Source organism: Dendrobates tinctorius, unplaced genomic scaffold (genome assembly GCF_039654945.1).
Source record: "Dendrobates tinctorius isolate UK_male_01 unplaced genomic scaffold, ASM3965494v1 ptg000093l, whole genome shotgun sequence".
NCBI classification, from domain to species: domain Eukaryota; kingdom Metazoa; phylum Chordata; class Amphibia; order Anura; family Dendrobatidae; genus Dendrobates; species Dendrobates tinctorius.
This window is the reverse complement of record NW_027361761.1, coordinates 13248276-13276004: the sequence shown is the minus strand read 5'-3', so window position 1 is coordinate 13276004 and position 27729 is coordinate 13248276. Positions and strand designations below refer to the sequence as shown.

General features: G+C 44.3%; 2 protein-coding genes across 4 annotated transcripts in view; one reads left to right on the top strand and one right to left on the bottom strand.

The window, feature by feature from the left end:
• Positions 1 to 27729, top strand: part of LOC141098558 (cytochrome P450 2K6-like) — a 411322-nt gene that overhangs the window by 129106 nt on the left and 254487 nt on the right. The gene's annotated exons all lie outside the window — the stretch shown is intronic.
• The window catches only part of LOC141098557 (cytochrome P450 2K1-like), a 68957-nt gene continuing 64679 nt past the window's right edge, over positions 23452 to 27729 (bottom strand). For all 3 annotated transcript variants that reach the window (XM_073586447.1, XM_073586449.1, XM_073586448.1), the window contains exons 8-10: positions 27328 to 27512; positions 26845 to 26986; positions 23452 to 24070 (exon numbers count right to left, since the gene is read on the bottom strand). In XM_073586447.1, the coding sequence (XP_073442548.1) occupies positions 23895 to 24070; positions 26845 to 26986; positions 27328 to 27512 (503 nt within the window). In that variant the 3' untranslated portion in view covers positions 23452 to 23894. The remainder of the gene's footprint in view (positions 24071 to 26844; positions 26987 to 27327; positions 27513 to 27729) is intronic.

The window sequence follows — 27729 nt, the reverse complement described above, 5'->3', positions numbered from 1 at the left end:
GCAGTCCCAGCTTCTCCTATGTAATGTATATGCCGCAGTCCTAGCATCTCCTATGTGATGTATATACAGCTGTCTCAGCGTCCTCTATGTGATATAGATACAGCAGTCTCAGTGTCTCCTGTTATGATTGGGTCACCGAGGAGGAAAACAAAACCAAGCTAAGTCACAGTAAACCAGAGAGGTTGGTAACTACGTGGATTGCAAACCCCTGATCCAAACCACACAACTAACAGCAGCCGTGGAGCGTACCTACGATGATTCTAGATTCCTCGTCACAGCCGGAGGACTAAATAAGCCTAAAGCAAGAAAAGGGGAAATCTAAACTGCCCCAGAGCAGACCCCAAAGGAATAGACAGCCCCCACACATGTATTGACGGTGAACAAGATGAAAGCTGAGCAAATGATGGAGCCCACACTAACTAGAAAGGACAGGAAAGGAAAGATACTGTCTGCAATCACGCCAAACAACCCTGCAAAAATGCCCAACACTTCTGATAGAAAAAAAAATCCTGAAGTCACTAGACTTCACCCACTATATCAGCACTCTGGCATATTCTGAGAACAGAGCAAAAAAGAAGCCAATCTAATAAGGGACAAAAAGCAAACTGGCACATACAGTAACATAAGAGTGGAAATACAGCACAGCCCCAGTCGGGGCTGGCTGACCACACAAAAACTGAATAGACAAAACCAAATCAAATGTGAACATTAGCAGAGAAAAATTTAGCTTGAGAAGGCAGGGACTGAGCTGGAAACCAAGACCTCAGGAGGCAGGAAAAAAATCACCAGCATGGCATGGGAATAGGGAGCCGGCTGTCTTAAATCCAGTCTGAGACTCCAGATGTCCAATCCTCATCCTCATTATCAGGTGGCAGGTCTCTGCTAATTAGATCAGCTTCATTACCTCCTGCTACCACCAGAGGGAGCCCGGAAAGAGAACTCACAACTCCTCTGTCAGCACAAACAGTTCCCTCACCAGAACCCAGAGGCAGACCAGAAAATGAGTACACAACAGTCTCCTATGTGATGTATATACAGCAGGCATAGTGTCTCCTATGTGATGCTTATACTGCAATCCCATCATCTCCTATGTGGTGTATATACAACTGTCTCAGCATCTCCTATGTGATGTATATACAGTAGTTCCAGTGTCTCCTATTTGATGTATATGATTTACAAAAATTATGACAAAAAGTTGACTGCTCTCCTGGCTGACACAAACCTGGAAAAGCAGCTGTGAGAAGCAACATGATCAGTATCACCTAACATGACATCTGCACCAAAGAGAAGCAGCTTCAGCCATTACATTAAAGGTGGGTTACCATAATTAATTGTTTGACTAAAGATACTGGGGTAATTTTCAAGGTGATCATTTTTGTGTGGCCTCCGAATTATAGTAGAAATTTCCAAATGGCCCCCCGACTGGAAAAAGGTTCTCCACCCCTGCTGTAAACATTCGTCTAGATACGCCGATTATCGTCAATCTCCAGAAAAATGTCCATGAAATCTTTTTTATTAACATCATAATGGTATGTCAATCTGATATTGTTTGAATGTCCTCGAGCTGCTGTACCGTCCCATTCCACAACATCAGGATGTCATCAATACCTGCCAGCAGAGCACATGGGAAGTAGCCGACGCACCCCCATTGCCAAAAAGGAATCTCTCCCATTAGCCAAGGAAGAAATTAGCGTATGAGGGCGCACCAAATTGTCCAACATATTTGATTTGCTCCAAATACAATTTGTTCCAAAATTAAAATTGCTCTGACAGCTGATATTACAATCTGAGGTCTTTAGAGACCCCATACCATAATAATTTTCCTGCCCTCAAAATCATGTAACCTGATTGTTATTTTGCTGGATTAAGGTGTAGTCAGACGGATGTATACACTTAAGGCCAGGTTCATACTGCGTTAAGGCAGCCCGTTCGACGCATAGCGTTGACGGGATGCGATAACTCTATAGTATAATGCAATCGCGGTACGCTATACTGCTAGCCCAGATGCTTCATCTGTGCTATCGGTGACGGAGCCCCAGATGCTGCAGCCCGTGTCTGAGGCTCCATCACAGAATGACGGCACATAGCTAGCGCATGCCAACTATGACATGCGTTAGCGATGCGCCCGATAATAGGGGTCAATGGAAGCGTTAACAGACTGCAATAACGCAGTATGAACCCAGGCTATCCGAGATTGGAACACAATGCTCACACTGGCCGGCGGCTTTCTCAACTCAAACGCGACAGGTTCATGTATTTCTAGTCAGCTGTCAGGTTCGAGTGGGTATGGCCGCCGGGCAGTCCGTGCACTGTGTCCAATTTATACGGCTATCTGACTGGTATTATAATGAATAACAAAGCCTAGAAACTAATTCACCTCTTGTGTATTCGTGTCCATGACTCAGTGACACCAAGCTATTTACAGCAGGGGGGAGCTGGAACCAGTCCGATCAGCTTCTCTGTGGGAGGGAAGGCAGATAATACTGAGAGGTGAGACGAGTTTTCTTCTTTCAGTAAATATTGACGTTTATTACATACAGGAACATTCTATTTCTGCATGTGGATTACAGAATATCTTAATCCTTGGTGAAAAAGAAGTTTAACCCCTTAGTGACCACCAATATGTCTTTTTCGCCGACCTTAGTTATAAGAGACTAGCATCCCCCGACGGCTGACAATCCTGTAGCTGTCAGCTCTGATAGGTGAAATAATGCTGCATCACCACGATAAGTGTTGGTACTGACTACAGTTGTTTAATCCCCTTAAATTCTGCTGTCAATAATGACTGTAGCATCTAGATGGTTAACAAAGTGTGGGGGTTCCTTCTTTAACCCTGAGATCTTGATTTTGTTGTCTTGATGTTTGCCATGGCAATTCATGGCCAAATAATGGCCTTAAAGTCTGCCGACTACAGTGGCCTGTTCAGAAGTTATCAACATTTTGATCGTAAAAATAAATATTTTCATTCCTGTCATGCCACTTTGCATTAATTCCTGAAAAGCACCTGAAGAGTTAATAAATTACCAGAAACCAATTTTGAATACGTTGAGGGGTGCTGTTTTTAAAATGGCATCACTTTTGGGGGGTTTCCAATATGTAGGACCCTCAAAGTCACCTCAAACCTTAAAAAGGTCTCTAAAAAAAAGTTTTGTCAATTTCCAGGAAAAATATGAAAAATTAATGCTACATTTTAAACCTTTTAAAATGCGAATAAAATAAAGCAATGTTTTATAAATGGTCCTGATGTGAGGCAGATATGAGGGAAATGTTACTTATTAATGTTTCGTGTGGTGTGACTATCTGGATTAAATGGATAATCAATCACTCAAAGTTTGAAATTTGCTAATTTTTTGAAATTTTTGCCAAATTTCTGATATTTTTATAATTTAATAATATTTTTATATTTTAATAATGGATAATGTATCATGAAAAACCATTCTCAAAATTAATAAATTAATGGGATACGTTGAAGCATTCCAGAGTTATTTTGCCCAGTCAGGGTTAATCTTCATTGTGGAAACAAGGTGCCGAGGGACCACCAGTAACTTTGATTTTGGGGTCTTATTCTAAAGCTTTCTGCTAGTATTATGTGACCTTTATTCATAACTTCTCCATACATACAACCATGGAAAGGTGGCTGTGTTTGATGGAACCATCTTGGCTGCCAGCAGGAGCCATGGCGGCTGGACGCACTCAATATACAGAGCCGAAACAACGCAGCCCCATGCACTGTGTAGTGGCCGATCTCAGATACCACAGCTCCACACGCAGTCACTTTGATTAAAACTGAGCTGCAGTAACTGAGAATGGCCACTAGTTGGTGTACAGAACTGTGCTCTTTCAACGCCATATGTTGTGTGTATCTTGCGATCACATGACCCTGTAACAGCTAATGGGTGGGGATGTTGGATGTCGGAACCTCAAAAATGTAATTTTGGTAAAGGATTCAGGAACATAAAGAAGCTGAAAAATGATTAGTGAGAAATGGGCCCGAGTGGCAAAGTTGAAAATGAGGCCCCGGGATCAGCAAATGCAATGTGATCTGCTTTTACTCATTTATCTAATCTTAGGCAAAGTATGTAATATAATGGATAGCTTGTTAAATTTATTAAATGTCTTTTATATGGTGTATCAACAGTGTCACATACTACACATGTGGAAGGTGTGGCCCCACTGGAGATTCACTTACTTTCCCTTTGGCCAGTCTGAGCCCGAATCTCATTAATGGGAAAATTAGCTGATTTTATGTGCCAATGTTTTCTTACATGTACGGCACATGTCGAGTCTCCTCCTTTGATGTGGGTTCCGCCACTGAGTCTACATCTTTTCCTGCACATGTCAGCTGACTTGAACAGATGAAAAGTGCCCCTAACAGCCATGGGTGGAATCGCGATCCACCCTTGGCTGTTAACCTGTTAAATGCCACTGTCAATCTCTGACAGCGGCATTTAACTTGATTGTGCCGGAAGCGCATCACTTATCCTGCCCACCAGTGCCCGTGTCACATGACTGCGGGTCGCTGATTGGTTGGCATGACAAATCGGGGTCTGCAGGTTGACCAGCGATTTCTCATTTTTACAACACCATTTTATTTTTAGGACCATATCACATTTGAAGCCACTTTGAGGGGTCTATATGATAGAAAATACCCAAAAGTGACACCATTCTAAAAACTGCACCCCTTAAGGTGCTCAAAACCACATTCAAGAAGTTTATTAACCCTTTAGGTGCGTCACAGGAATTTTTTTGAATATTTAAAAAAAAATGAACATCTAACTTTTTTTCACAAAAAAAATACTTCAGGTTCAATTTTTTTTATTTTACCAAGGGTAACAGGAGAAATTGGACTGCAAAAGTTATTGTGCAATTTGTCCTGAGTACGCTGATACCTGATTTGTGGGGGGGAACGACTGTTTCGGCGCATGGCAGAGCTCAGAATGGAAGGAGCGCCGTTTGACTTTTTCAATGCAAAATTGGCTGGAATTCAGATCGGATGCCATGTCACGTTTGGAGAGTCCCTGATGTACCTAAACAGTGGAAACCCCCTACAAGTGACCCCATTTTGGAAACTAGACCCCCCAAGGAACTTATCTAGATATGTGGTGAGAACTTTGAACCCACAAGGGCTTTACAGAAGTTTATAACGTACAGCGGTACAATTAAAAAATCATATTTTTTCCACAAAAATGATCTTTTCACCCCAATTTTTATTTTCCCAAGGGTAACAGCACCCTAAAAGTTATTGTGCAATTTGTCCTGAGTACGCTGATACCCCACATGTGGGGGTAAACCACTAATTGGGCGCATGGCAGAGCTCGGAAGGGAAGCAGCGTCATGTGACGTTTTTGGCTGGAATTGAGATCGGACACCATGTCGCGATTGGAAAACCCCTGATGTACCTAAACAGTGGAAACCCCCCACAAATGACACCATTTTGGAAACTAGACCCCCCAAGGAACTTATCTAGATGTGTGGTGAGCACTTTGAACCCCCCAGTGCTTCACAGAAGTTTATAACGCCCGGGCGTGAAAATAAAAAATTCGTATTTTTTCCACAAACATGATCTTTTAGTCACCATTTTTTTATTTTCCCAAGGGTAATAGGAGAAATTGGACCCCAAATGTTGTTGTCCAGTTTGTCCTGAGTACGCTGACACCCCATATGTGGGAGAAAACTACTGTATGGACACACGTCAGGGCTCGGAAGGGAAGTAGTGACGTTTTGGAATGCAGACTTTGATGGAATGGTCTGCGGGTGTCATGTTGCCTTTGGAGAGCCCCTAATGTACCTAAACAGTGGAAACACCCACAAATGACCCCATTTTGGAAACGAGACCCCCTATGGAACTTATCTAGATGTGTGGTGAGCACTTTGAACCCCCAAGGGCTTCACAGAAGTTTATAATGCCCGGGCATGAAAATAAAAAAATCGTATTTTTTCCACAAACATGATCAATTAGTCCCCAATTTTTTCATTTTCCCAAGGGTAACAGGAGAAATTGGACCGCAAAAGTTGTTGTCCAATTTGTCCTGATTATGCTGACACCCCATATGTGGGAGAAAACTACTGTATGGACACACGTCGGGGCTCGGAAGGGAAGCAGTGACGTTTTGGAATGCAGACTTTGATGGAATGGTCTGCGGGTGTCATGTGCGTTTGGAGTGCCCCTGATGTACCTAAACTATTGAAACTCCCAACAAGTGACCCCATTTTGGACACTAGACCCCCCCACGGAACTTATCTAGATGTGTGGTGAGCACTTTGAACCCCCAAGTGCTTCACAGAAGTTTATAACGCTCGGACGTGAAAATAAAAAAATCATTTTTTTCCACAAAAATGATATTTTTGTCCCCAATTTTTTATTTTCCTAAGGGTAACAGGAGAAATTGGACCCCAAAAATTGTTTTGCAATTTGTCCTGAGTAGGCTGATACCCTACATGTGGGGGTAAAACACTGTTTGGGCGCATGGCAGAGCTTGCAAGGGAAGGAGCACCATATGACTTTTTCAACTCAGAATTGGCTGGAATTGAGATCAGACGCAATGTTGCATTTGGAGAGCCCCTGATGTGCCCAAACAGTGGAAACCCCCAATTCTAACTCCAACCCGAACCCCAACACACCCCTAACCCTAATCTCAGCCCTAACCCAAGCTCTAACCCTAGCCCTAACCCTAGCCCTAACCCTAGCCCTAACCCTAGCCCTAACCCTAGCCCTAACCCTAACCCTAACCCTAACTATAGCTTTTTATTCCGATTTTTGTGACGCAGAATGAACAAAAACCAGCGTTTCATGAATCTCTTTTGGGGGAGTGCGTTTACACCGTTCCGCGTGTGGTAAAATTGATAAAGCGGTTTTATTCTTCGGGTCAGTACGGTTACAGCGATACCTCATTTAGGTCGTTTTTTTATGTTTTGTCGGTTTTATGCAATGAAAACTATTTTATATAAAAAATAATTATTTTTGCATCGCTTTATTCTGCGAGCTATAACTTTTTTATTTTTTCGCTGATGATGCTGTGTGGTGGCTCCTTTTTTGTGGGACAAGATGACGTTTTCAGCGGTACCATGGATAATTATATGAGTCTTTTTGATCGCACGTTATTACACTTTTTGTTTGGCGGTATGATAATAAATCATTATTTTTTGCTTCGTTTTTTATTTTTATTTTTTAAGGGGTTCTCTAAAGGGGTTAACTAATGGGACAGTTTTATAGGGCGGGTCGTTACGGACGAGGCGATACCTAATATGTGTACTTTTATTGTTTTGGTTTTTTTTTGTTTTCAAAAAATGAATTTATTGGGGAATATTTTTTTTTTCTTTACTAATTTATTTCGCGATTTTTTTAAAATTATTTTTACACTTTTTTTTAATTTTTTTTTACTTTATTACATAGTCCCAGGTGGGACATCACTGTCCTGTGACAGATCGCTGATCTGTCACATCACAGATCACTGTGACAGATCAGCAATCTGTCACAGGCAGTGCACAAGGCTTCCTCATGCCTGAGCTTTGCAGGCACTGAGGAAGCCAGCTTCCTCCAGGCCCCCGTCGCCATCTTGGATCCGGGAGCCTGGAGGAAAGGAGTCCCCCGCAGTAGCGCTGCACATTGCGCTGCCGTGGGGGGCTCAGGGAAGCACGGAGGGAGCCCCCTCCCTGCCGATGCTTCCCTTTAACTCCCGGTACACGGCGATCATGTTTGATCGCGGTGTGCAAGGGGTTAACGTGTCGGGGGCGGTCCGTGACCGCCCCTGACACATAGTGCCGGGTGTCAGCTGTGATAATCAGCTGACACCCGGCCGCGATCAGCGGCGCTCACCACGTGGGCGCCGCTGATCGCGCTAGACGTACTATCCCGTCCATGGGCATAGGGGCCCGGGTCCCATGGATGGGATAGTACGTCTGATGTCAGGAAGGGGTTAAATCACACCCCACTCTCCCCATTCTAAATAAAACAATACAAAAAAATGCACAATATTTGGTATCGCTGCATTTAGAATCGCCCGATCTTTCAACATATAAAAAGAATTAATCCGATCGGTAAACAGCGTAACGAGAAAATAAGTCAAAACACCAGAATAACGTTGTTGTTTTGGTCAACACAACATTGCATTAACCCCTTTCTGCCATTAGACGTACTATCCCGTCCATGTGCCCTGGGACTTAATTCCCAAGGACGGGATAGTACGTCTAATGCGATCAGCGGCGCCCACGTGGTGAGCGCCGCTGATCGTGGCCGGGTGTCAGCTGATTATCACAGCTGACACCTGGCACAATGTGTCAGGGGCGGTCACGGACCGCCCCCGACACGTTAAACCCTTGTACACCGCGATCAAACACGATCGCGGTGTACCGGGAGTTAAAGGGAAGCATCGGCAGGGAGGGGGCTCCCTCCGTGCTTCCCTGATCCCCCCACAGCAGTGCAATGTGCAGTGCTGCTGCAGGGGGCTCTTTCCCTACAGGCCCCTGGATCCAAGATGGCGACGGGGGCTTTCGGGGGCCTGTAGGGAGCTGACTTCCTCACTGCCTGCAAAGCGCAGGCATGAGGAAGTCTGAAGAACTGCCTGTGACAGATTGCTGATCTGTCACAGGACAGTGATGTCCCACCTGGGACTATGTAATAAAGTAAAAAAAAAAAAAAAAGTGTAAAAATAATTTTAAAAAAATCGCTAAATAAATTAGTAAAAAAAAAAAAATATTCCCCAATAAATTCATTTTCTGAAAATAAAAAAAAACAAAAAACAATAAAAGTACACATATTTGGTATCACCGCGTCCATAGCGACCCGCCCTATAAAACTGTCCCATTAGTTAACCCCTTTAACAAACCCCTTAAAAAATAAAAATAAAAAACGAAGCAAAAAATGATTTGTTATCATACCACCAAACAAAAAGTGCAATAACACGCGATCAAAAAGACGCATATAAATATCCATGGTACCGCTGAAAACGTCATCTTGTCCCGCAAAAAACGAGCTGCAATACAGCATCATCCGCAAAAAAATAAAAAATAAAAAAGTTATAGCTCGCAGAATAAAGCGATACAAAAATAATTATTTTTTATATAAAATTGTTTTCATTGCAAAAAACCGACAAAACATAAAAAAAGACCTAAATGAGGTATCGCTGTAACCGTACTGACCCGAAGAATAAAACCGCTTTATCAATTTTACCGCACGCGGAACGGTGTAAACGCACCCCCCCAAAAGAAATTCATGAAACGCTGGTTTTTGTTCATTCTGCGTCCCAAAATTCGGAATAAAAAGCGATCAAAAAATGTCACGTGCCCAAAAATGGTACCGATAAAAACGTCAACTCGTCCCGCAAAGAATAAGACCTCACATGACTCGGTGGGTCAAAATACGGAAAAATTATAGCTCTCAATATGTGGTGATGCAAAAACTATTTTTACAATAAAAAGCGTCTTTTAGCGTGCGACAGCCGCCAAACATAAAAACCGCCATAAATAGTAAATCAAACCCCCCGTTATCACCCCCTTAGTTAGGGAAAAATAATAAAATAAAAAAAAGTATTTATTTCCATTTTCCCATTAGGGTTAGGGTTAGGGCTAGGGTTAGGGTTAGGGCTAGGGTTAGGGTTAGGGCTAGGGTTAGGGTTAGGGTTAGGGCTAGGGTTAGGGCTAGGGCTAGGGTTAGGGCTAGGGCTAGGGTTAGGGCTAGGGTTAGGGCTAGGGTTAGGGCTAGGGTTAGGGCTAGGGCTAGGGTTAGGGCTAGGGCTAGGGTTAGGGTTAGGGCTAGGGTTAGGGCTCAGTTCATAAAGTGAGAAGTCATATCAATGGACTCCATAATGCTCCCTATGCCCAAAAGCTAGACCTGGGATGGGTCATAATAGGAAACGTATGCTTGGGACGCATGCATGCCCCATCTTCTGTGACAAGCATGCTAACAAATACATTGGAGAAAGGATGCCCATCTCTGTTTCAACCCCATCTTCTGTGACAAGCATGCTAACAAATACATAGGAGAAAGGATGCCCATCTCTGTTTCAACCTTGAAACAATAAGTTCCATGTCAAAGAACTACCACACAGCAAGCAACTGCCCAATCATTTAATAGACTTTACTCATGACATCAGTATGATGTTAGGAAGCTATGAGGATCAGTTGGGGTGCACAGTCTTCCAGAGAACTAAACAAGACAACCAAGTAGCAATGTCAGTAGAAGACAAGTTGTTCTTAGAGGTAATGGACAAGGGACTTGTAAAAGATGAGACCAACAGCTGGGTCGCACCTCTTCCCTTCAGAACCCACAGACCACATCTACCGAACAACAGAAATCAGGCATTAAAATGTTTTTCTTCTTTTAAACATAATCTGCAAAAGAAACCAGAGATGAAAAATCACTTTTCTCCTTCATGTCAAAGATCTTTGAGAACTGCCATGCAGAGCTAGCTCCCACTCTCAAAGACTTTGAAGAATGCTGGGTTCCTACCCATGTTTGGAGTATACCACCCAAAGAAACCGGGTCAGATTAGAGTGGTGTTTTTCTCCAGTGCTAAGTTTGATGATGTCTCCCTAAATTATGTTCTACTGACAGGACCAGACTTCAATAACAAACTGCTGGAAGTACTTATGCGCTTCTGCAAGGATTCCATTACCTTCATTGCTGACATCCAGCAAATGTCCCATTGTTTCCTTGTGAGAGAGAGAGAGACAGGAACTTCCTAAGATTCTTCTGGTACAGAGACAATGATCCTACTTAAGAGGTCACAGAGTGTCGCATGAGAGTGCACATCTTTGGCAATAGTCCTTTACCTGCAGTTGCCATTTATCAACTCAAAAGGTTGGCTCAAGAAGGAGAAACAGAATACGGATCAGATGTCAGACAATACATAAAAAAATACTTTTATGTTGACGACTGTCTGAAAGCCATGCCTTCAAATGAGAATGCTATCAGTCTTCTCAGGACAGCCCAAGAGATGCTTGCTTGCTCTAACCTCAGGCTTCACAAAATAGCCTCAAACAGCCAAGAACTCATGAAAGCATTCCCTTCACAAGACTTGTGTAACGGTCTCAGAGACCTGCACCTGGGGTCAGACCCCACACCAATGAAACACAGCCTTGGGCTTCTCTGAAATCTACAGTCAGACACTTTCACCTTTCAGGTCAGCCACGAAGAAAAGCCTTTCACATGCAAAGGTGTCCTTTCTACCATCAACAGCCAGTCCTTGGGTTTTGCAGCTCCTGTCACTATACAAGGCAAAGCCTTACTAAGAGACGTAACTAAGGAGACTTCTGACTGGGGTGCACCTCTGCCACCTGATAAGAGAATCCAGTGGGAAGTATGGAAGAATTCTTTAGCAGCTCTCTCCAACCTGAATGTTCCAAGACCATACACCCCTGTGCCGTCTACAGAAATACAAAGCCAAAGAATGTATGTATTTGCAGATGCTTCTGTCAAAGCAATTGCTGCTGCTGCCTATCTCAAAACTGTAGACTCCAAATGTCAGAGCCACATTGGATTCGTTATGGGGAAGGCCAAACTTGCTCCACAGCCAGAGCACACTATACCCAGGTTAGAGCTTTGTGCTGCAGTCTTAGCCATAGAATTAGCAGAGTTCATCGCATCCGAGTTGGATATCGACCTGACACAAGCCAAGTTCTACTCAGACAGCAAAGTAGTCCTGGGATACATCCGCAATGAAACTAGATGATTCTATGTTTATGTCAACGACAGAGTGCTACGAATTAGGAGATCAGTTCATCCAAATCAGTGGCATTATATTCCAACGGAACAAAATCCTGCAGATCACGCAACTAGAGCAGTTGACGCAAGTCGACTAGGAAGAACAACATGGCTCTCAGGACCGAAATTATTGTACACTGAGGAACGTTTTCCAGACACCTTTGAACTAGTGGGAGAGGACTCAGATGGTGAAATCCGCCCTCAGGTGTCTACACTTCATACAATGACTACTGCTATCCAGCTTGGATCTCACAGATTTGACAAGTTTTCAAGTTGGAAGTCACTTATTCGAGCCATTACCTTCCTTACTAATATAGCTCGCTCATTCAAGACCACCAAAGCTTGTGACACAGAGAAATGTAAAGGGTGGCATCTTTGTAAAAACACCTATGTTACCTCAGACTTGGAATCTTTCAGAAACCACATAATCTTCACTGTTCAAAGAGAAACCTACTCTGTGGAAATCCAATGTCTCATTAACAAAGCTCCTGTCATGGTTTGAACAGGGTTCTTGCCCTGCACTCACAGGGTTAAGTGTTCATGGCCTCTTTCTGGATCTGGGAGGGGTATTTATACTCACTCTTTACCAGGGTTCTCTGTCAGCTATACTGTTGTTCTGGTGTGTCTGACCCCTGGTGTGCGAGTATTCTGCGTTGCTTGTTTGCTTCCCGTGTATGACCCGGTCCGTTCCCTCACTCTGTACTCCGTTTCTCGTTTTGGCACTATTGTCTTTTCCGGTTCTGACCTCCTGGCTTGGCTATCGTTACTCTGTTACAGTTTGTCCCTATCGCACCGTCTATTGCCCGTTCTGGTTTTCTGATATATTGCTATGTCCTGACTATCCATTCTGTCTAACCCTTTGGTACTGTATTGCTATCTCGTGCTTTGACCTGGCTTGATCTGGTTTCTGTCTATGCCCCTTGGTTACATTGTCCAGTAGTTACCTTTCTAGGAGTTCCCTGCAGCTCCTGGCTCTGTGGTGCTGAGGCCACGCCCCAAGCAGTCACATGCTTCAGGTCCTGTGAGCTTGGAGCATGCATTGTCACCACTGAGACCCCGCTCCGCAGGTATCTTTGTGCATAGTCTTTGTACTCAGGAGACGCGCACTGGCTCAGTGAGCAAGTGCAATGCGACGTTCCTGACATTATAGCTGACCATTTCAGTTTTTTTTTCCTCTGAAGGGAAAAAAAAAGTGTGTTATCCTCATGGATCCCATACAAGCTTTGGCTGATCAGGTCAAGCACTTGACCCAAATGTTCCACAAACTTTCTCGCAGGTGGTAAAACCTCTAACGGACCTCACTCTCAAGGGAGCTGATGTAAAAAATTGGTCTGTAGCTGCAAAAAATTCATTCATGACATTAAAAAAGTGCTTTTCTTCAGCCCCTTTATTGGTACAACCCGACCCGTCAAGACCTTTTATCGTGGAGGTTGACGCCCGAAAGTAGAGGTGGGGGCAGTTTTGTCACAGGGCCCTCCTACCCTTACTAATCTGAGGTCTTGCGCCTTCTTCTCTAAAAAATTTTCCTCTGCCGAGAGAAATTACGATGTCGGCAATAGAGAGTTGTTGGCGGTAAAGTTGGCTTTTGAAGAAAGGAGGCATTTCCTGGAGGGTGCTATTCATCCCTTTACAGTCATCACTGATCACAAAAATTTGGCCTATATCGAGTCTGCCAAGAGATTGACCCCCAGACAGGCTCGGTGGGCGCTTTTTTTTGTTCTCGATTTCAGTTTACCATCACATTTCGGCCGGGATCTAAAAACATCAAGGCTGATGCCTTATCCCGAAGCTTTGATTCGGTGTCCCCTCCAGAACCTCCCTCCTCCATTCTTCAGCCAGGAGTAGTGGTGGCCGAAATCTCAACTGAGTTACGGAGAGAGATTTTGGAGGCCCAGGCTCAGGCTCCGGGTGGTAAACCCCCAGGTAAATTGTTTGTACCGGAACGTTTCCGTCTCGGACTTATGCAGGAATTTCACGATTCTATGTTGAGTGCTCACCCTGGGACTGCAGCTACCCGGGGGGCAATTGCGAGGGGTTTCTGGTGGCCCTGTATGGTAACAGACAATAAAATGTTTGTGACTGCATGTGGGGTGTGCGCTCGTTCTAAAAGTTCTCAGGTCCGGCCGGCCGGGGAGTTGGTGCCTTTGCCAATTCCGGATAGACCATGGACACATTTGTCCATGGATTTTATCACAAATCTTCCTCCTTCCAGGGGCTACTCGGTGATATGGGTGGTGGTGGATAGGTTTTCAAAACAAGCCCACTTTGTACCTCTCCCCGCGTTACCATCTGCTGAAACCCTGGCCCATTTATTTATGCAGCATATTATTCGGTTGCATGAAGTGCCTATTAATGTGGTGTCAGACAGAGGGGTACAGTTTGTAGCCAGGTTCTGGAGGGCTTTTTGCAAAAAGCTGGGGATTTCGTTGTACTTCTCCTCTGCCTACCACCCTGAGTCTAATGGACAGACGGAGCGCCCGAACCAATCGTTGGAGCAGATTCTGAGATGCTTGGCCTCTTCCAGGCAGGAGGACTGGTGTGAGGTATTGCCCATGGCAGAGTTTGCATTCAACGGTCATGTGAGTCAATCTACTGGGAAGTCTCCCTTTCAGATCAACTATAGGTTTAACCCACATTTTGGAGAGTTTTCCCGCATGGATTCAGGTTGTCCTGGAGCTGAGGGTGCGACACAACGTCTTAGAATTCTTTGGAGGGAGGTTCAGAGGAATATTTCCAAAGCCCAGGAAAAATATAAGCTTTTTGCTGACAGGAGGAGGGGGTCAGGTCCAGCATTTGCAGTAGGGGAGAAGGTGTGGCTATCCTCCTGCAATATCAAGCTTAAGATACCATTTATAAAGCTGGGCCCCAAGTTTATTGGCCCATACAAAGTTGTGGAGGTTGTTAACCCAGTAGCCTACCGACTGCAGCTGCCCACCTCCTTTAAAATTTCTGATGTCTTCCACAGGTCCCTGTTAAAGCCTGTGGGGACGGTGAGAGAGGATCCCTCATCAAATGCTCCGCCAGTGCTGGTAGAGGGGCAGCTGGAGTATGAAGTAGGGCGCATTGTCAACTCCCGCTGGGTGCGCCGGATACACTGGAAGGGGTACTCTCTGGAGGATCGGTCATGGGTTCCAGCCAGTTCGGTGCATGCTGATCGTCTGGTGCGGGCTTTCCCCGCCAGATACCCAGACAAGCCCGGGGGTCCAGTGGACCCCTGTTAAGAGGGGGGTACTGTCATGGTTTGAACAGGGTTCTTGCCCTGCACTCACAGGGTTAAGTGTTCGTGGCCTCTTTCTGGATCTGGGGGGTGTATTTATACTCACTCTTTACCAGGGTTCTCTGTCAGCTATACTGTTGTTCTGTAGTGTCTGACCCCTGGTGTGCGTGTATTCTGCGTTGCTTGTTTGCTTCCTATGTATGACCCGGTCCGTTCCCTCACTCTGTACTCCGTTTCTCGTTTTGACACTATTGTCTTTTCTGGTTCTTACCTCCTGGCTTGGCTATCATTACTCCGTTACAGTTTGCTATCCATTCTGTCTAACCCTTGGGTACTGTATTGCTATCTCGTACTTTGACCCGGCTTGATCTGGTTTCTGCTATGCCCCTTGGTTACATTGTCCAGTAGTTACCTTTCTAGGAGTTTCCCTGCAGCTCCTGGCTCTGTGGCGCTGAGGCCATGCCCCCAGCAGTCACATGCTTCAGGTCCTGTGAGTTTGGAGCATGCATTGTCACCACTGAGACCCCGCTCCACAGGTATCTTTGTGCACAGTCTTTGTACTCAGGACACGCGCACTGGCTCAGTGAGCAAGTGCAGTGCGATGTTCCTGACATTATAGCTGACCATTTCAGTATTTCTTCCTCTGAAGGGAAAAAAAAAAGTGTGTTATCCTCATGGATCCCATACAAGCTTTGGCTGATCAGGTCAAGCACTTGACCCAAATGTTCCACAAACTTTATATGGAACAGCGCATGATGGCGCATACCCAGCAACAGTTGGTGGATACTGTGCAGGCGGCTGTCACTGGAGGGACTACTAGTGCTGGGGATAGAGATGTGTCATTGGTATCCCCTGAATCTCCGGTCAAATTGCCTGACCCTTTCTCAGGTGATAAGAGAGTGTTCAGGTCGTTCAAAGAAGGATGCAAGCTTTTTTTTTCTCTGAGGCCCCGCTCCTCTGGGGATGAGTTCCAGAGGGTGGGGGTCGTCATTTCCCTACTTCGGGGGGCTCCACAGGCATGGGCTTTCACTCTCTCTTCCTCTGCTCCTGAACGTATGTCTGTCAATTTGTTCTTTGAGGCTCTGGGGCACATTTATGATGAGCCTGATAGAGTGAATCTGACAGAGGATATGTTGATGAGTGTGACACAGGGGAGGCACTCTGCTGAATGGTTCTGCTCTGAGTTCAGACGCTGGGCAGCGGAGGTCTCCTGGGATGATGCTGCCCTCCAGGGTTTGTTCTGTAGAGGCCTGTCTGAACATTTGAAAGATGCCCTAGCCCTTCATTCTCCACCGGATTCTTTGGAGGACGCTATGATCAAGGCTGTCCGCATGGACTGTGGGCTGCAGGGAAGAGGGGTCATGCTGCAGGAGACCCCTTTATTCTCCAATCTGAGAGACTCTGCATCTAGTCCTGAGCCCATGGAGGTTGGTGCCACGTCATTGGAGGAAAAAGAGAGGAGACACCGTAGAAACAACCAATTTTGCTTTTACTGTGGATCCGCTGGACATTGGAGAAGGAACTGTCCTTCTTGCCCTTCTTCCGTGAAGCTGTCAGGAAAATGACTGAGTCTGGGTAACAATCGAGGAGGTTGCCCAGACTCCCAGGTACCCTTTTCCTCACTTACTAAAATTCTGCTTCCGTTGGAACTAGAACTTACAGGCGGTCCGGTTGGAACTACCGCCTTTGTTGACTGTGGCTCTTCTATTAATCTGATCGATGCCAAAGTTGTGACTTTTCATAAGATAGGGACAGTCAGGTTAAAAGATCCTGTTAAAATTGTGTTAATTGATTCTTCTCCTATCACCAAGGAGGGAATTTGTTTCATGGCTGATAATTTTTCCACGTGAGTGGAACCCACTTTCAGCGAAAAGGTAAGGTGTTTTGTTCTAAATAATCTGCCGGCTGGACTGATACTGGGTATGCCTTGGCTTCAATGTCACAATCCTACTATGGACTGGGTCACGGGGGAGATCATTCAGTGGGGTTGTATGGCTAACGGTCTATGTTGTAACTTGACAACTCTTGTCACCCCAGTAAAATCTGTGTCAGTGTCATCTGTCGATCTGGAAGGTATTCTGGAGTACCTGAAAGATTTTGAAGACGTATTTTCTGAAAGTGAGGCTGAGGTGCTACCACCATATAGACCCTTTGATTGTGCCATTAATCTAGTCCCTGAAGCCAAGTTACCCAAGGCTTGCCTGTTCAATTTGTCCGGGCCCGAACGTCTAGCTCTGAAGGAGTACATTACCGAGAGTCTCCGCAGAGGGCATATTAGGCCTTCTGTTTCACTTGTGGCGGCGGGCTTCTTTTTTGTTAAGAAAAAAGATGGTGGTTTGCTGCCGTGCCTCGACTTTCGGGAATTAAACACAATTACTGTGAAAAATACATACCCTCTCCTCCTATTTCCTGATCTATGTAACCCAGTCACCGGGGCCAAGTGGTTCTCTAAACTGGATTTGCGTGGGGCATACAACCTTATAAGAGTCCGGGAAGGGGACGAATGGAAAACAGCATTCCTGACGACTGAAGGGCTGTTCAAAAACTTGGTTATGCCCTTTGGTCTCACCAACGCTCCTGCTGTTTTTCAGAATTTTATTAAAGTAATTTTGTCTGTATTTAATTGGTTGTTTTGTGGTCATCTATTTGGATGACATTCTGGTGTACTCGGTGGACAGTCAATCTCACTTGCACCATTTGCAGATGGTTCTCCTGAGGCTGAGGGAGAATCATTTGTATGCCAAGTTGAAAAAATGCTCATTTTTCATGCAAGAAGTATCCTTTCTGGGGTTGATTGTGTCAGGGGAGGGCTTCCGCATGGATCCTAAGAAGGTCCAGGCTGTTACAGATTGGGTGCAGCCTCATGACTTGAAAGGGTAGCAGCAATTTTTAGGCTTTGATAACTTTTATACGAAATTTATTAAGGGCTTCTCGCAGGTGGTAAAGCCTCTAACGGACCTCACTCTCAAGGGAGCTGATGTAAAAAATTGGTCTGTAGCTGCAAAAAATTCATTCATGACATTAAAAAAGTGTTTTTCTTCAGCCCCTGTATTGGTACAACCCGACCCGTCAAGACCTTTTATCGTGGAGGTTGACGCCTCGGAAGTAGGAGTGGGGGCAGTTTTGTCTCAGGGCCCTCCTACCCTTACTAATCTGTGGCCTTGCGCCTTCTTCTCTAAAAAATTTTCCTCTGCCGAGAGAAATTACGATGTCGGCAATAGAGAGTTGTTGGCGGTAAAGTTGGCTTTAGAAGAATGGAGGCATTTCCTGGAGGGGGCTATTCATCCCATTACAGTCATCACTGATCACAAAAATTTGGCCTATATCGAGTCTGCCAAGAGATTGACCCCCAGACAGGCTCGGTGGGCACTTTTATTTTCTCGATTTCAGTTTACCATCACATTTCGCCCGGGATCTAAAAACATAAAGGCTGATGCCTTATCCCAAAACTTTGATTCGGTGTCCCCTCCAGAACCTCCCTCATCCATTCTTCAGCCAGGAGTAGTGGTGGCCGAAATCTCATCTGAGTTATAGAGAGAGATTTTGGAGGCCCAGGCTCAGACTCCGGGTGGTAAACCACCAGGTAAATTTTTTGTACCAGAACGTTTCCATCTTGGACTTATGCAGGAATTTCACGATTCTATGTTGCGTGCTCACCCTGAGATTTCAGCTACCCGGGGGGGCAATTGCGAGGGGTTTCTGGTGGCCCTGTATGGTAACAGATATTAAAAAGTTTGTGACTGCATGTGGGGTGTGCGCTCGTTCTAAAAGTTCTTAGGTCCAGCCGGCCGGGGAGTTGATGCCTTTGCCAATTCCGGATAGACCATGGACACATTTGTCCATGGATTTTATCACAAATCTTCCTCCTTCCAGGGGCAACTCGGTGATATGGGTGGTGGTGGATAGGTTTTCTGTCATGATCTCAGTGCTGGTTTGACTCGCACATGTGGGGTTAATGTCTGGAACCAGTGCTGATGACTGGCATTTCTGGGGTTAAAGGTTGTGATCCCGGTGCAGGCTTACCTGCACACCTGGGGCTATGATTGTGGCCTCTCCCTGGTTCTGGGGGAGGCTTCTTATAGCCTCAGTACGCTCCCATCCCTGTCAGTTATACTCTTGCCCTTGGCATTGTGTGGTGACCCCTGAGTGTGTTAGTGCTGTGTTCTAGTTGCTTGATTCTCTGTGTATGACTCGGTCTGTTCTCTGGATATCGCTTTGGATTCTGCTTGGTACCTTCTATGTCTTTTTGGTTTTGATCTCTGCTTGGCCCTGATTATCCGTTCTGTCTCCTCCCTGGTACTGTACTGAGATCTTGTGTATGACCTTTGGCTTTGTCTGACCTCCCGTCTGTTTGTCCCTCCTGTACCTCGCTGGTCTGTATGGTGCCTGACCTCTGCTTTGCCTGACTCTGAGTTCTCTTCCTTCTCTGTGTGCAGGATGCTAAGCCCCACCCCCTTGCAGTCACATGACCATTCACATGACCATAGGTCCCGTGTCTGCTTGCTAAACTTCAGCATCCGCAGGTCCTGTGCATCGGTACTTTCTGGCTGTATCTGACCCCGGTACCCCTACATTGAGGGTGAGTCCCTGCTCAGTGGAGGCTGCACGCCGGCGCTGACAGGATCCTGACACTCAGGACACGCGCACTGGCTCAGTGAGCTAGTACAGTGCGGTGTTCCTGACATTTTCAAAACAAGCCCACTTTGTACCTCTCCCCGCGTTACCATCTGCTGAAACCCTGGCCCGTTTATTTATGCAGCACATTATTCAGTTGCATGGAGTGCCTATGAATGTGGTGTCAGACAGAGGGGTACAGTTTGTAGCCAGGTTCTGGAGGGCTTTTTGCAAAAAGCTGGGGATTTCGTTGTCCTTCTCCTCTGCCTACCACCCAGAGTCTAATGGACAGATGGAGCGCACGAACCAATCGTTGGAGCAGATTCTGAGATGCTTGGCCTCTTCCAGGCAGAAGGACTGGTGTGAGGTATTGTCCATGGCAGAGTTTGCATTCAACGGTCGTGTGAATCAATCTACTGGGAAGTCTCCCTTTCAGATCAACTATAGGTTTAACCCACATTTTGGAGGGTTTTCCCGCATGGATTCAGGTTGTCCTGGAGCTGAGGGTGCGACACAACGTCTTAGAATGCTTTGGAGGGAGATTAAGAGGAATATTTCCAAGGCCCAGGAAAACTATAAGCGGTTTGCTTACAGGAGGAGGGGGTCAGGTCCAGCATTTGCAGTAGGGGAGAAGGTGTGGCTATCCACCTGCAATATGAAGCTTAAGATACCATCTATAAAGCTGGGCCCAAAATTTATTGGCCCATACAAAGTTGTGGAGGTTGTTAACGCAGTAGCCTACTGTCTGCAGCTGCCCACCTGCTTTAAAATTTCTGATGTCTTCCACTGGTCCCTGTTAAAGCCTGTGGGGACAGTGAGAGAGGATCCCTCATCAAATGCTCCACCAGTGCTGATAGAGGGGCAGCTGGAGTATGAAGTAGGGCGCATTGTTGACTCCCGGTGGGTGCGCCAGAGACTCCAGTATCTGATACACTGGAAGGGGTACTCTCTGGAGGATCGGTCATGGATTCCGGCCAGTTCGGTGCATGCTGATCGTCTGGTGCGGGCTTTCCACGCCAGATACCCAGACAAGCCTGGGGGTCCAGTGGACCCCGTTAAGAGGGGGTACTGTCATAGTTTGAACAGGGTTCTTGCCCTGCACTCACAGGGTTAAGGGTTCGTGGCCTCTTTCTTCATCTGGGAGGGGTATTTATACTCACTCTTTACCAGTGTTCTCTGTCAGCTATACTGTTGTTCTGGTGTGTCTGACCCCTGGTGTGCGTGTATTCTGCGTTGCTTGTTTGCTTCCCGTGTATAACCCGGTCCATTCCCTCACTCTGTACTCCGTTTATCATTTTGACACTATTGTCATTTCTGGTTCTGACCTCCTGGCTTGGCTATTGTTACTCTGTTAGTTTGTCCCTATCGTACCGTCTATTGCCTGTTCTGGTTTTCTGATCTATTGCTACATCCTGACTATCCATTCTGTCTAACCCTTTGGTACTGTATTGCTATCTCGTGCTTTGACCTGGCTTGATCTGGTTTCTGTCTATGCCCCTTGGTTACATTGTCCAGTAGTTACCTTTCTAGGAGTTTCCCTGCAGCTCCTGGCTCTTTGGTGCTGAGGCCACACCCCCAGCAGTCACATGCTTCAGGTCCTATAAGCTTGGAGCATGTATTGTCACTATTGAGACCCCGCTCCACAGGTATCTCTGTGCACAGACTTTGTACTCAGGACACGCGCACTGGCTCAGTGAGCAAGTGCAGTGCGATGTTCCTGACAGCTCCAATACCAGCGAGGAGCGCATTGAGAAAACTCGACCTATTCATCGACAACAATGACCTGCTGAGAGTAGGAGGCCGACTCAAAGAAGCTAAAATGGAGTTTGAGGAGAAATTCCCTCTTATCATTCCCGGAAAATGTCATGTTGCCTACTTAATCGCACAACACTACCACAATCTGGTCAAACACCAAAGAAGACTATTTACAGAAAGAGCCATCAGAACTGCTGACCTGTGGATTGTCGGTGCAAAGAAACTCATCAGTAGTGTCATCTACAAATGCATTACCTGACGTAAGCTTCGTGGTTCGACTAAGACCCAAAAGATGGCTGACCTACCAGCAGATAGACCCAGCACAGACCCTCCTTTTACCAGCGTTGGTCTTGATGTGTTTGTGCCTTGGTCAGTTGTAACACGTCACAAGAGTGGCGGACAAGCTAATTGTAAACATTGTACTGTCATGTTTACCTGTCTCACATCAAGAAACTTTATTTGCATGTTTACCTGTCTGTCAATCCATAGAATATATGGCCCCATGGACATAGTTGAGAGTAATAATCAAATTGGATGGAAGAAGCTAATGAGAGCAGTTAGTGATAATCAATAAAATTTATCAGTGAAAAACCTATGTGTGAAATACCTCGCCCTAGGAGTCACCTACTAGACTGTCACCTTCCTGTCAGCGGAGGTTGGCACCCTATATAAGCTATTTGGTGCCCTCGCTCAACGTGGACTATCCCTGTTTGTCCCTAGGCAGCCCTGGCTCTATCAAAAGACAGTGACACATTAATGATGCAAAATCACTATAAAGTTTACCTGAAATGGAGCAGGTCCTTACAAAGTGCATAAGGTAAGCCACTAGAAAGGTAGTACTTAATAATTTAATGATAAAAAGATGCCGATCTGCCTCTATGCATTTCACCTACTAGCTCATCAGGAGGCTTGATAGAAATCTGCAAATATAACGAGGGTTAATATGGTGGGGGCAGCATTGTTGTATGTTATAGGGTGCCAACCTCCGCTGATAGGCAGGCAACAGAACAGGTTCCTTTGAAGGGCTGTGGTAGCAATTCTTTATCCTTATATATTTTTTTCCTTTTGATGTTTGCATGTATTGTCCTTCAGGATTTTTTATCCTTTTCAATGCATGTGTAATAAATATTAGTTTTAGAGGGTCTTTTGTATGTTAGTAGATTTAAAACCAACCAACAAGCGAACAGATATTCCATATATGAGGTTATTATTGCCTTTACCAATATGACCCTCATTATCACCTATCTCTTTCACTGGTCCTCTAATTGTCTCCTCTCTAATCTCTATTGTCTTCTCTCTTTTTTTCTGATTCCCAACCTCGAATGTTGCCATTCTTCACTAGGCTGCATGTCATCATACTGGCTGTGATGTATATTATTAATATCAATGACATATTGTGCCCCACATGATGTGAAATGCATGTTGTTGTTGCGCACCCTGCATGATCAAGTAGGGTCTAGTGAAGAACATCAGCACTGGAGACTCAAAAACTGAAGAAGATAAAAAAGAGAAGATTCAGGAGCTGATCAAAGGAAGGGTAGCAGCGGGGCAGGTGTGGAGAGAGATCAGGACTCAGGAGACGTGTATTTAAAATATATTTTTACTCCTTCCCAATCCTTACTGGCTGTCCCCTTTTTTTACTGGAATTTGTGCTACTCAAATCAGTTTAAGGCAAATCTTAATTTGGGGGTAAATTTGTAATGAATTTGATTTGGTATGAGTTGATTCACTCATGTGCGGTTTTATTCTTATGACCGACCATCACTGTTTGCTTTGTGGGAGTTTTACCAATTAAAGTCTCAATTTATGAATGGAATGAAGGACCTCTATCATTGTTTACTGCCAGACAGTGACATACATAAAACTTTGGCTGTGTCTCGTATTGCTTCTCAGTTGCGTGCATACAAATGGGATATATCAGCGGTCATTTATAGTACCCAACCACAAGATTATATGTAGAGATTGGAAAGGGTAAAAGATCCATGGGCTCCCTTGTGTAGCTGGTCAGCAGGGATGATGGATCTCAGATCCTCAGTCACCATTCCTTTATTCATGGACATCCTAAGGTTAGACTTTAGGTAATCATATGATCTAAAGATATTCCCCCTTCACTTCACAGTCCGAAATATATGCTGATAATACTTCAAAGTGAAAGGCACAAAAATCTAAAACATATCTGCTTTATTCCATATGAAATTATCCATGTTCACATAACCGTTAAACAATTTAAGACATTTCTGGGAAAATTATATAAGATGAGCCATCCGTCAGTAATTGATGGGGTTACAAGACATGGGGCCATATCAAGTAACAAATAAGCAATTGTGCTCCATTGTCTCCTATAGTGCTCATCCAAGAACAAAGGTGGGGTTGGCACAAAGACATCCACTGGTGCCAAAGCTCATCAGCAGGTACAGGTGTGAGGCAATAGATACACTAACAAAGCTGTGGAACTATTAGATACATTCTACTGAAATGTGAATTTCCCAGATGACAGACTCCAATTTCCAACATTGATGGATTATCCCAAGGACAAATCATCACTGTTGGTTGTTTGCTTCGGCTTTTTGAAATTACTGAGACAGACTGTTTTTTAAAGAAAATGCTTCAATGAGGTATGGCACAGATTTCATGTGTTTGAGGAGCGTTTGTAGTCCCCTGCCAAGGTGTGAGGTCCAATTTTGCCCCAGGAGGGGCCTGGAACGTAAAGTTTTGTAATAATGTTGTGAAGAACAGAAAGAGCTCCATTTTAGCCAATGTTTCTCCAGCACAACTTCTCTTTCCTAGAAATAAAAAGAAAAGAAGAACATGTTAATATACAGTAGAATAACATAGTTTTTTAATTAAATACATTTTAGGAGGCCTCAAAATCTAGATCTTGGAACAAAATTGTCCTTCTTGTGGAATTCTAACAGGTAGACACTGGTAGGCTGGTTTCACATGTAAAAAAAAGAAAGAATAACAGTCCGTGTATGGACTACGATGTGTTAATGAGATAAACTAAACACTCTCAGGCATTATGAAGCAGTTGAGTTCATGCTAGAATATCCACTGCTGGTCTGGTCATCGAAGGCCAGACTTGGGCATTGAATGATGTACATGTGATACCGGCCTTTGACTGGTTTCACACATCTGAACTCCAAAGTTTGAGATTAAACAGCGATTTTTAGACTGGCCTCAGGTCTCCTGACCCGTACTGAATTACATAAAAAATTGTGAACTCAGAAATATTAGAGTTGCTACTTGAAACAGTTATCCTCCTCTTGGAGGAATGCTATGTTGCTTAGACAAAATCTAACACAATTTTTTTGAATTTTTACATTGTTTTTACAATGAGTCCATAATTTCTAATACTGTTTTAACATGTTCTTATATTTCCATAAATTCTGATTCATTCTTTAAAGAGTTAAAATAATGTACACATATATTTGTTTATTTGTGCCAAAATAAGCCATTTTTAAATCTGCCCTTTCTATATATCACTCCCTATGTATGATGCTCCATGCTCTGTCAAGATCTCATAGCAGTATGCAGTAGTGTGTGGGTGTGCTAGTAATTAAGAGGGGACAGACAGTGTACAGGGAGCAGGGAGAAGTGAGATACTGCAGGATGAAGCTCTGTATACAGGGGTCTGAGAGGAGAGATATACTGCAGGATGGAGCTCTGTATGCAGAAAATCTAAGAAGACAGATATGCAGGATGAGACTCTGCATGCAGAATGTTGAAAGTAGAGATATAGGGTGGGAATCTGTATTTAGGGGCTGAGTGGTGAGATATACTTCAAGATGGTGCCCTGTATACAGGGGGCTTAGTGGAGAGATACTGTATAATGCATGCAAGAGATGACTGTATGTAGGGACAGAGATTAGTTGAGCTGTGTTTCTTTGCTGTTGCTGAGAGACTAGTGATGTGAAACTGCAAATATGATTGTATTGATTCATATGACAGAAGATCATCTAATATAAGCATCAGTAGAAAGTTATATGCAGTTGCACAAAACTTATCTGTCGATAGCATGCAACAAACACAGCTCTACACTGCTGGTGTGAAGTGCAGAAGAATTTATCTCTGCTAGAACCAGATAAAGATGTAATACCATACAATCATTCATGGTACTGTACAGGAGCAGAGAGTGCCCAGGAGCAAGAAATTGAGTTTTACATTTAGATTATGGGGAGAGGTCAACACCAGCATTGAGGAGAAACAAGTGCTGCTGGGAAACACCATTTTAGAAGATAATAATAGGACTTCCCATTCAGTATGAAGATGGAAACAAAGAGAGGCAGATAGAGAAGACAAAATACAAAAAGCTACAAGAAAGAATGTTTAAGTTGGGCTTAATTTTAATATTAAAAATAAGTATGCATTTACTGAGCATTGTGAAAATCAATACAATTCTGGGAATAGTGATTTGTGATTTGTATCATCACAAAATTATATAATATTTTAGCTAATTATTTAAGAATAAGCAGGAATTATTTTGCTTTTTGTGGTGCAAACCTGCAGTCGCCTACTCACTTGTTCTATATACTGCAATACTATAGTACTGCAATATATAGGGCAAATCTCAGCCTCCTATGATGGTGCCTTTAATGGGCACCCAGTTGCCATGGCAACCCATCATTACTCTGGCATCACATTATGAGGTGGCGTGTTGGAGCCCATGCGCATGCACCAGCACCCGATCCATTTTAGTGATGCTGTTAGAGATTGACAGTAGCATCTAAATGGTTAACAGAAGCAATCGGACATCAGCTCCAGCCATTGCTTTTGGAGACAGATTCTAGCTATGTAGTGCAGCTGTCATAACCGCCAAGTGGCGAAAACACAGCTACTGAGTCCTCTCCACATTACTCTGACCTGCTTTATGATGGATATGTCCATTACTGCAGCTGAGTTTTCGGTTAGGATCTCAGAATTAAACACTGAAAAGACACCTGAGACAGCTACCTGAGCCGAGATTCTCATTTCACGTCATTGCAGAAGCTGGTTTCACTTTATATTTTGCATACTGGCCATCTTCTTTGAAAAAAAAATACACTTTTTGATGAAATTTTGGGTGTTTGTCTCAAACAGAATGCTGTAGATAATCCCCTGATGGCGGTGGCCGCAGCTGATAGACCAAAAATGGAGTGACAGACTCCCTAGTTACAGCAGTATTGCTGAAATGAAAAAGGTCAACCAGCCCTCAATAGAGGCCCTCAGACCAATAAATACTCTATGAGGACCAAACAAGCCTTAGTGCAATTTACTCATTATTAATTATCTTGACATTTGTTGGCAGCACATCACCTCTGTACATGGGGAAATGTGCTGCTGAAAATGAAGAGGCCATCAGATGTCAAGTAAGTAATTTTTGTTGAGTAACCTGTGCAACTAAAGCTCAGCATACAGTTCCCCCAGTCTTAGGAAGAAGAGACTGCACTCCATTATTATCTGGTGGAAAAGTCCATGACATTTACCTAATGACTGTCTCCCATCCATTGCAGCTTCACACACAAAAGTTCCCTAAATTGATTTAAATGCATTTCTCATCCAAACCTCGGATTGTTATTACCTAGTGAGAATGGTATGAAGGCCTCGTTCTTCAAAAAGTTTCCACTGGAGTCAAGAAAATGTTCTGGATAAAACTCATCAGCTTTCTCAAAACAAGTTTTATCTCTCAGTACAGAGTGCAGCAATGGGACAACAACAGTGCCCTGTGAGGAAAAGTCATGAGAGAAAATGTATTTACAACTTCACCAGTTCAAGGTCTCTTAAAACAAATATTGTACCATGGAAATCTAAGTCTTGCTCAGAAGACCAGGAGCGATTTTGGGTATCAGTAAGATGGATCCAAATACCCATCTGGAAACCCCATCCATTGAGTTTAATGGTGGCACTTTAGGTAAAACCATTGTGATGGCAGAAATAACACTACACTATATGATGCACAATGTTGGCCAGAAAATATAGCGGTGACTATGAAATCATATGTGAACAGAGCCTTAAAAAGCCAAAACTCACACACATATGGCATATTGACGAACACAATCCTCACCTTTGGTATAAAATACCCTCTAAATTTGACATCTTCAGAAGCAACATGAGGGACATTACCCGGCACAATATCACCAAACCTCTGAATCTCATGAATGACGGCGTCCGTATACGGCATTTGTTTCCTATGCTCCACATGAGGTTGAGCAGATCCGATCACTCGCTCAATTTCTTTTTGGACTTTTTCTGTTAGAGAAGGTAAAAAAAAGGTTCTGTCTGCATGAGATGGACTTCCTACATAAACAGATTAAAGGAAACCACAAGATACTCCTGGACCCAAGCTCATAAATATACTATGGTAGCATTATCACATGTTCCGTACAAGTGGATTTTGGACCTCAGAATAATTTTCTCTGATAGATTCGAGAAACCTCAGTAGACATGAGCATATCGATTCATAACT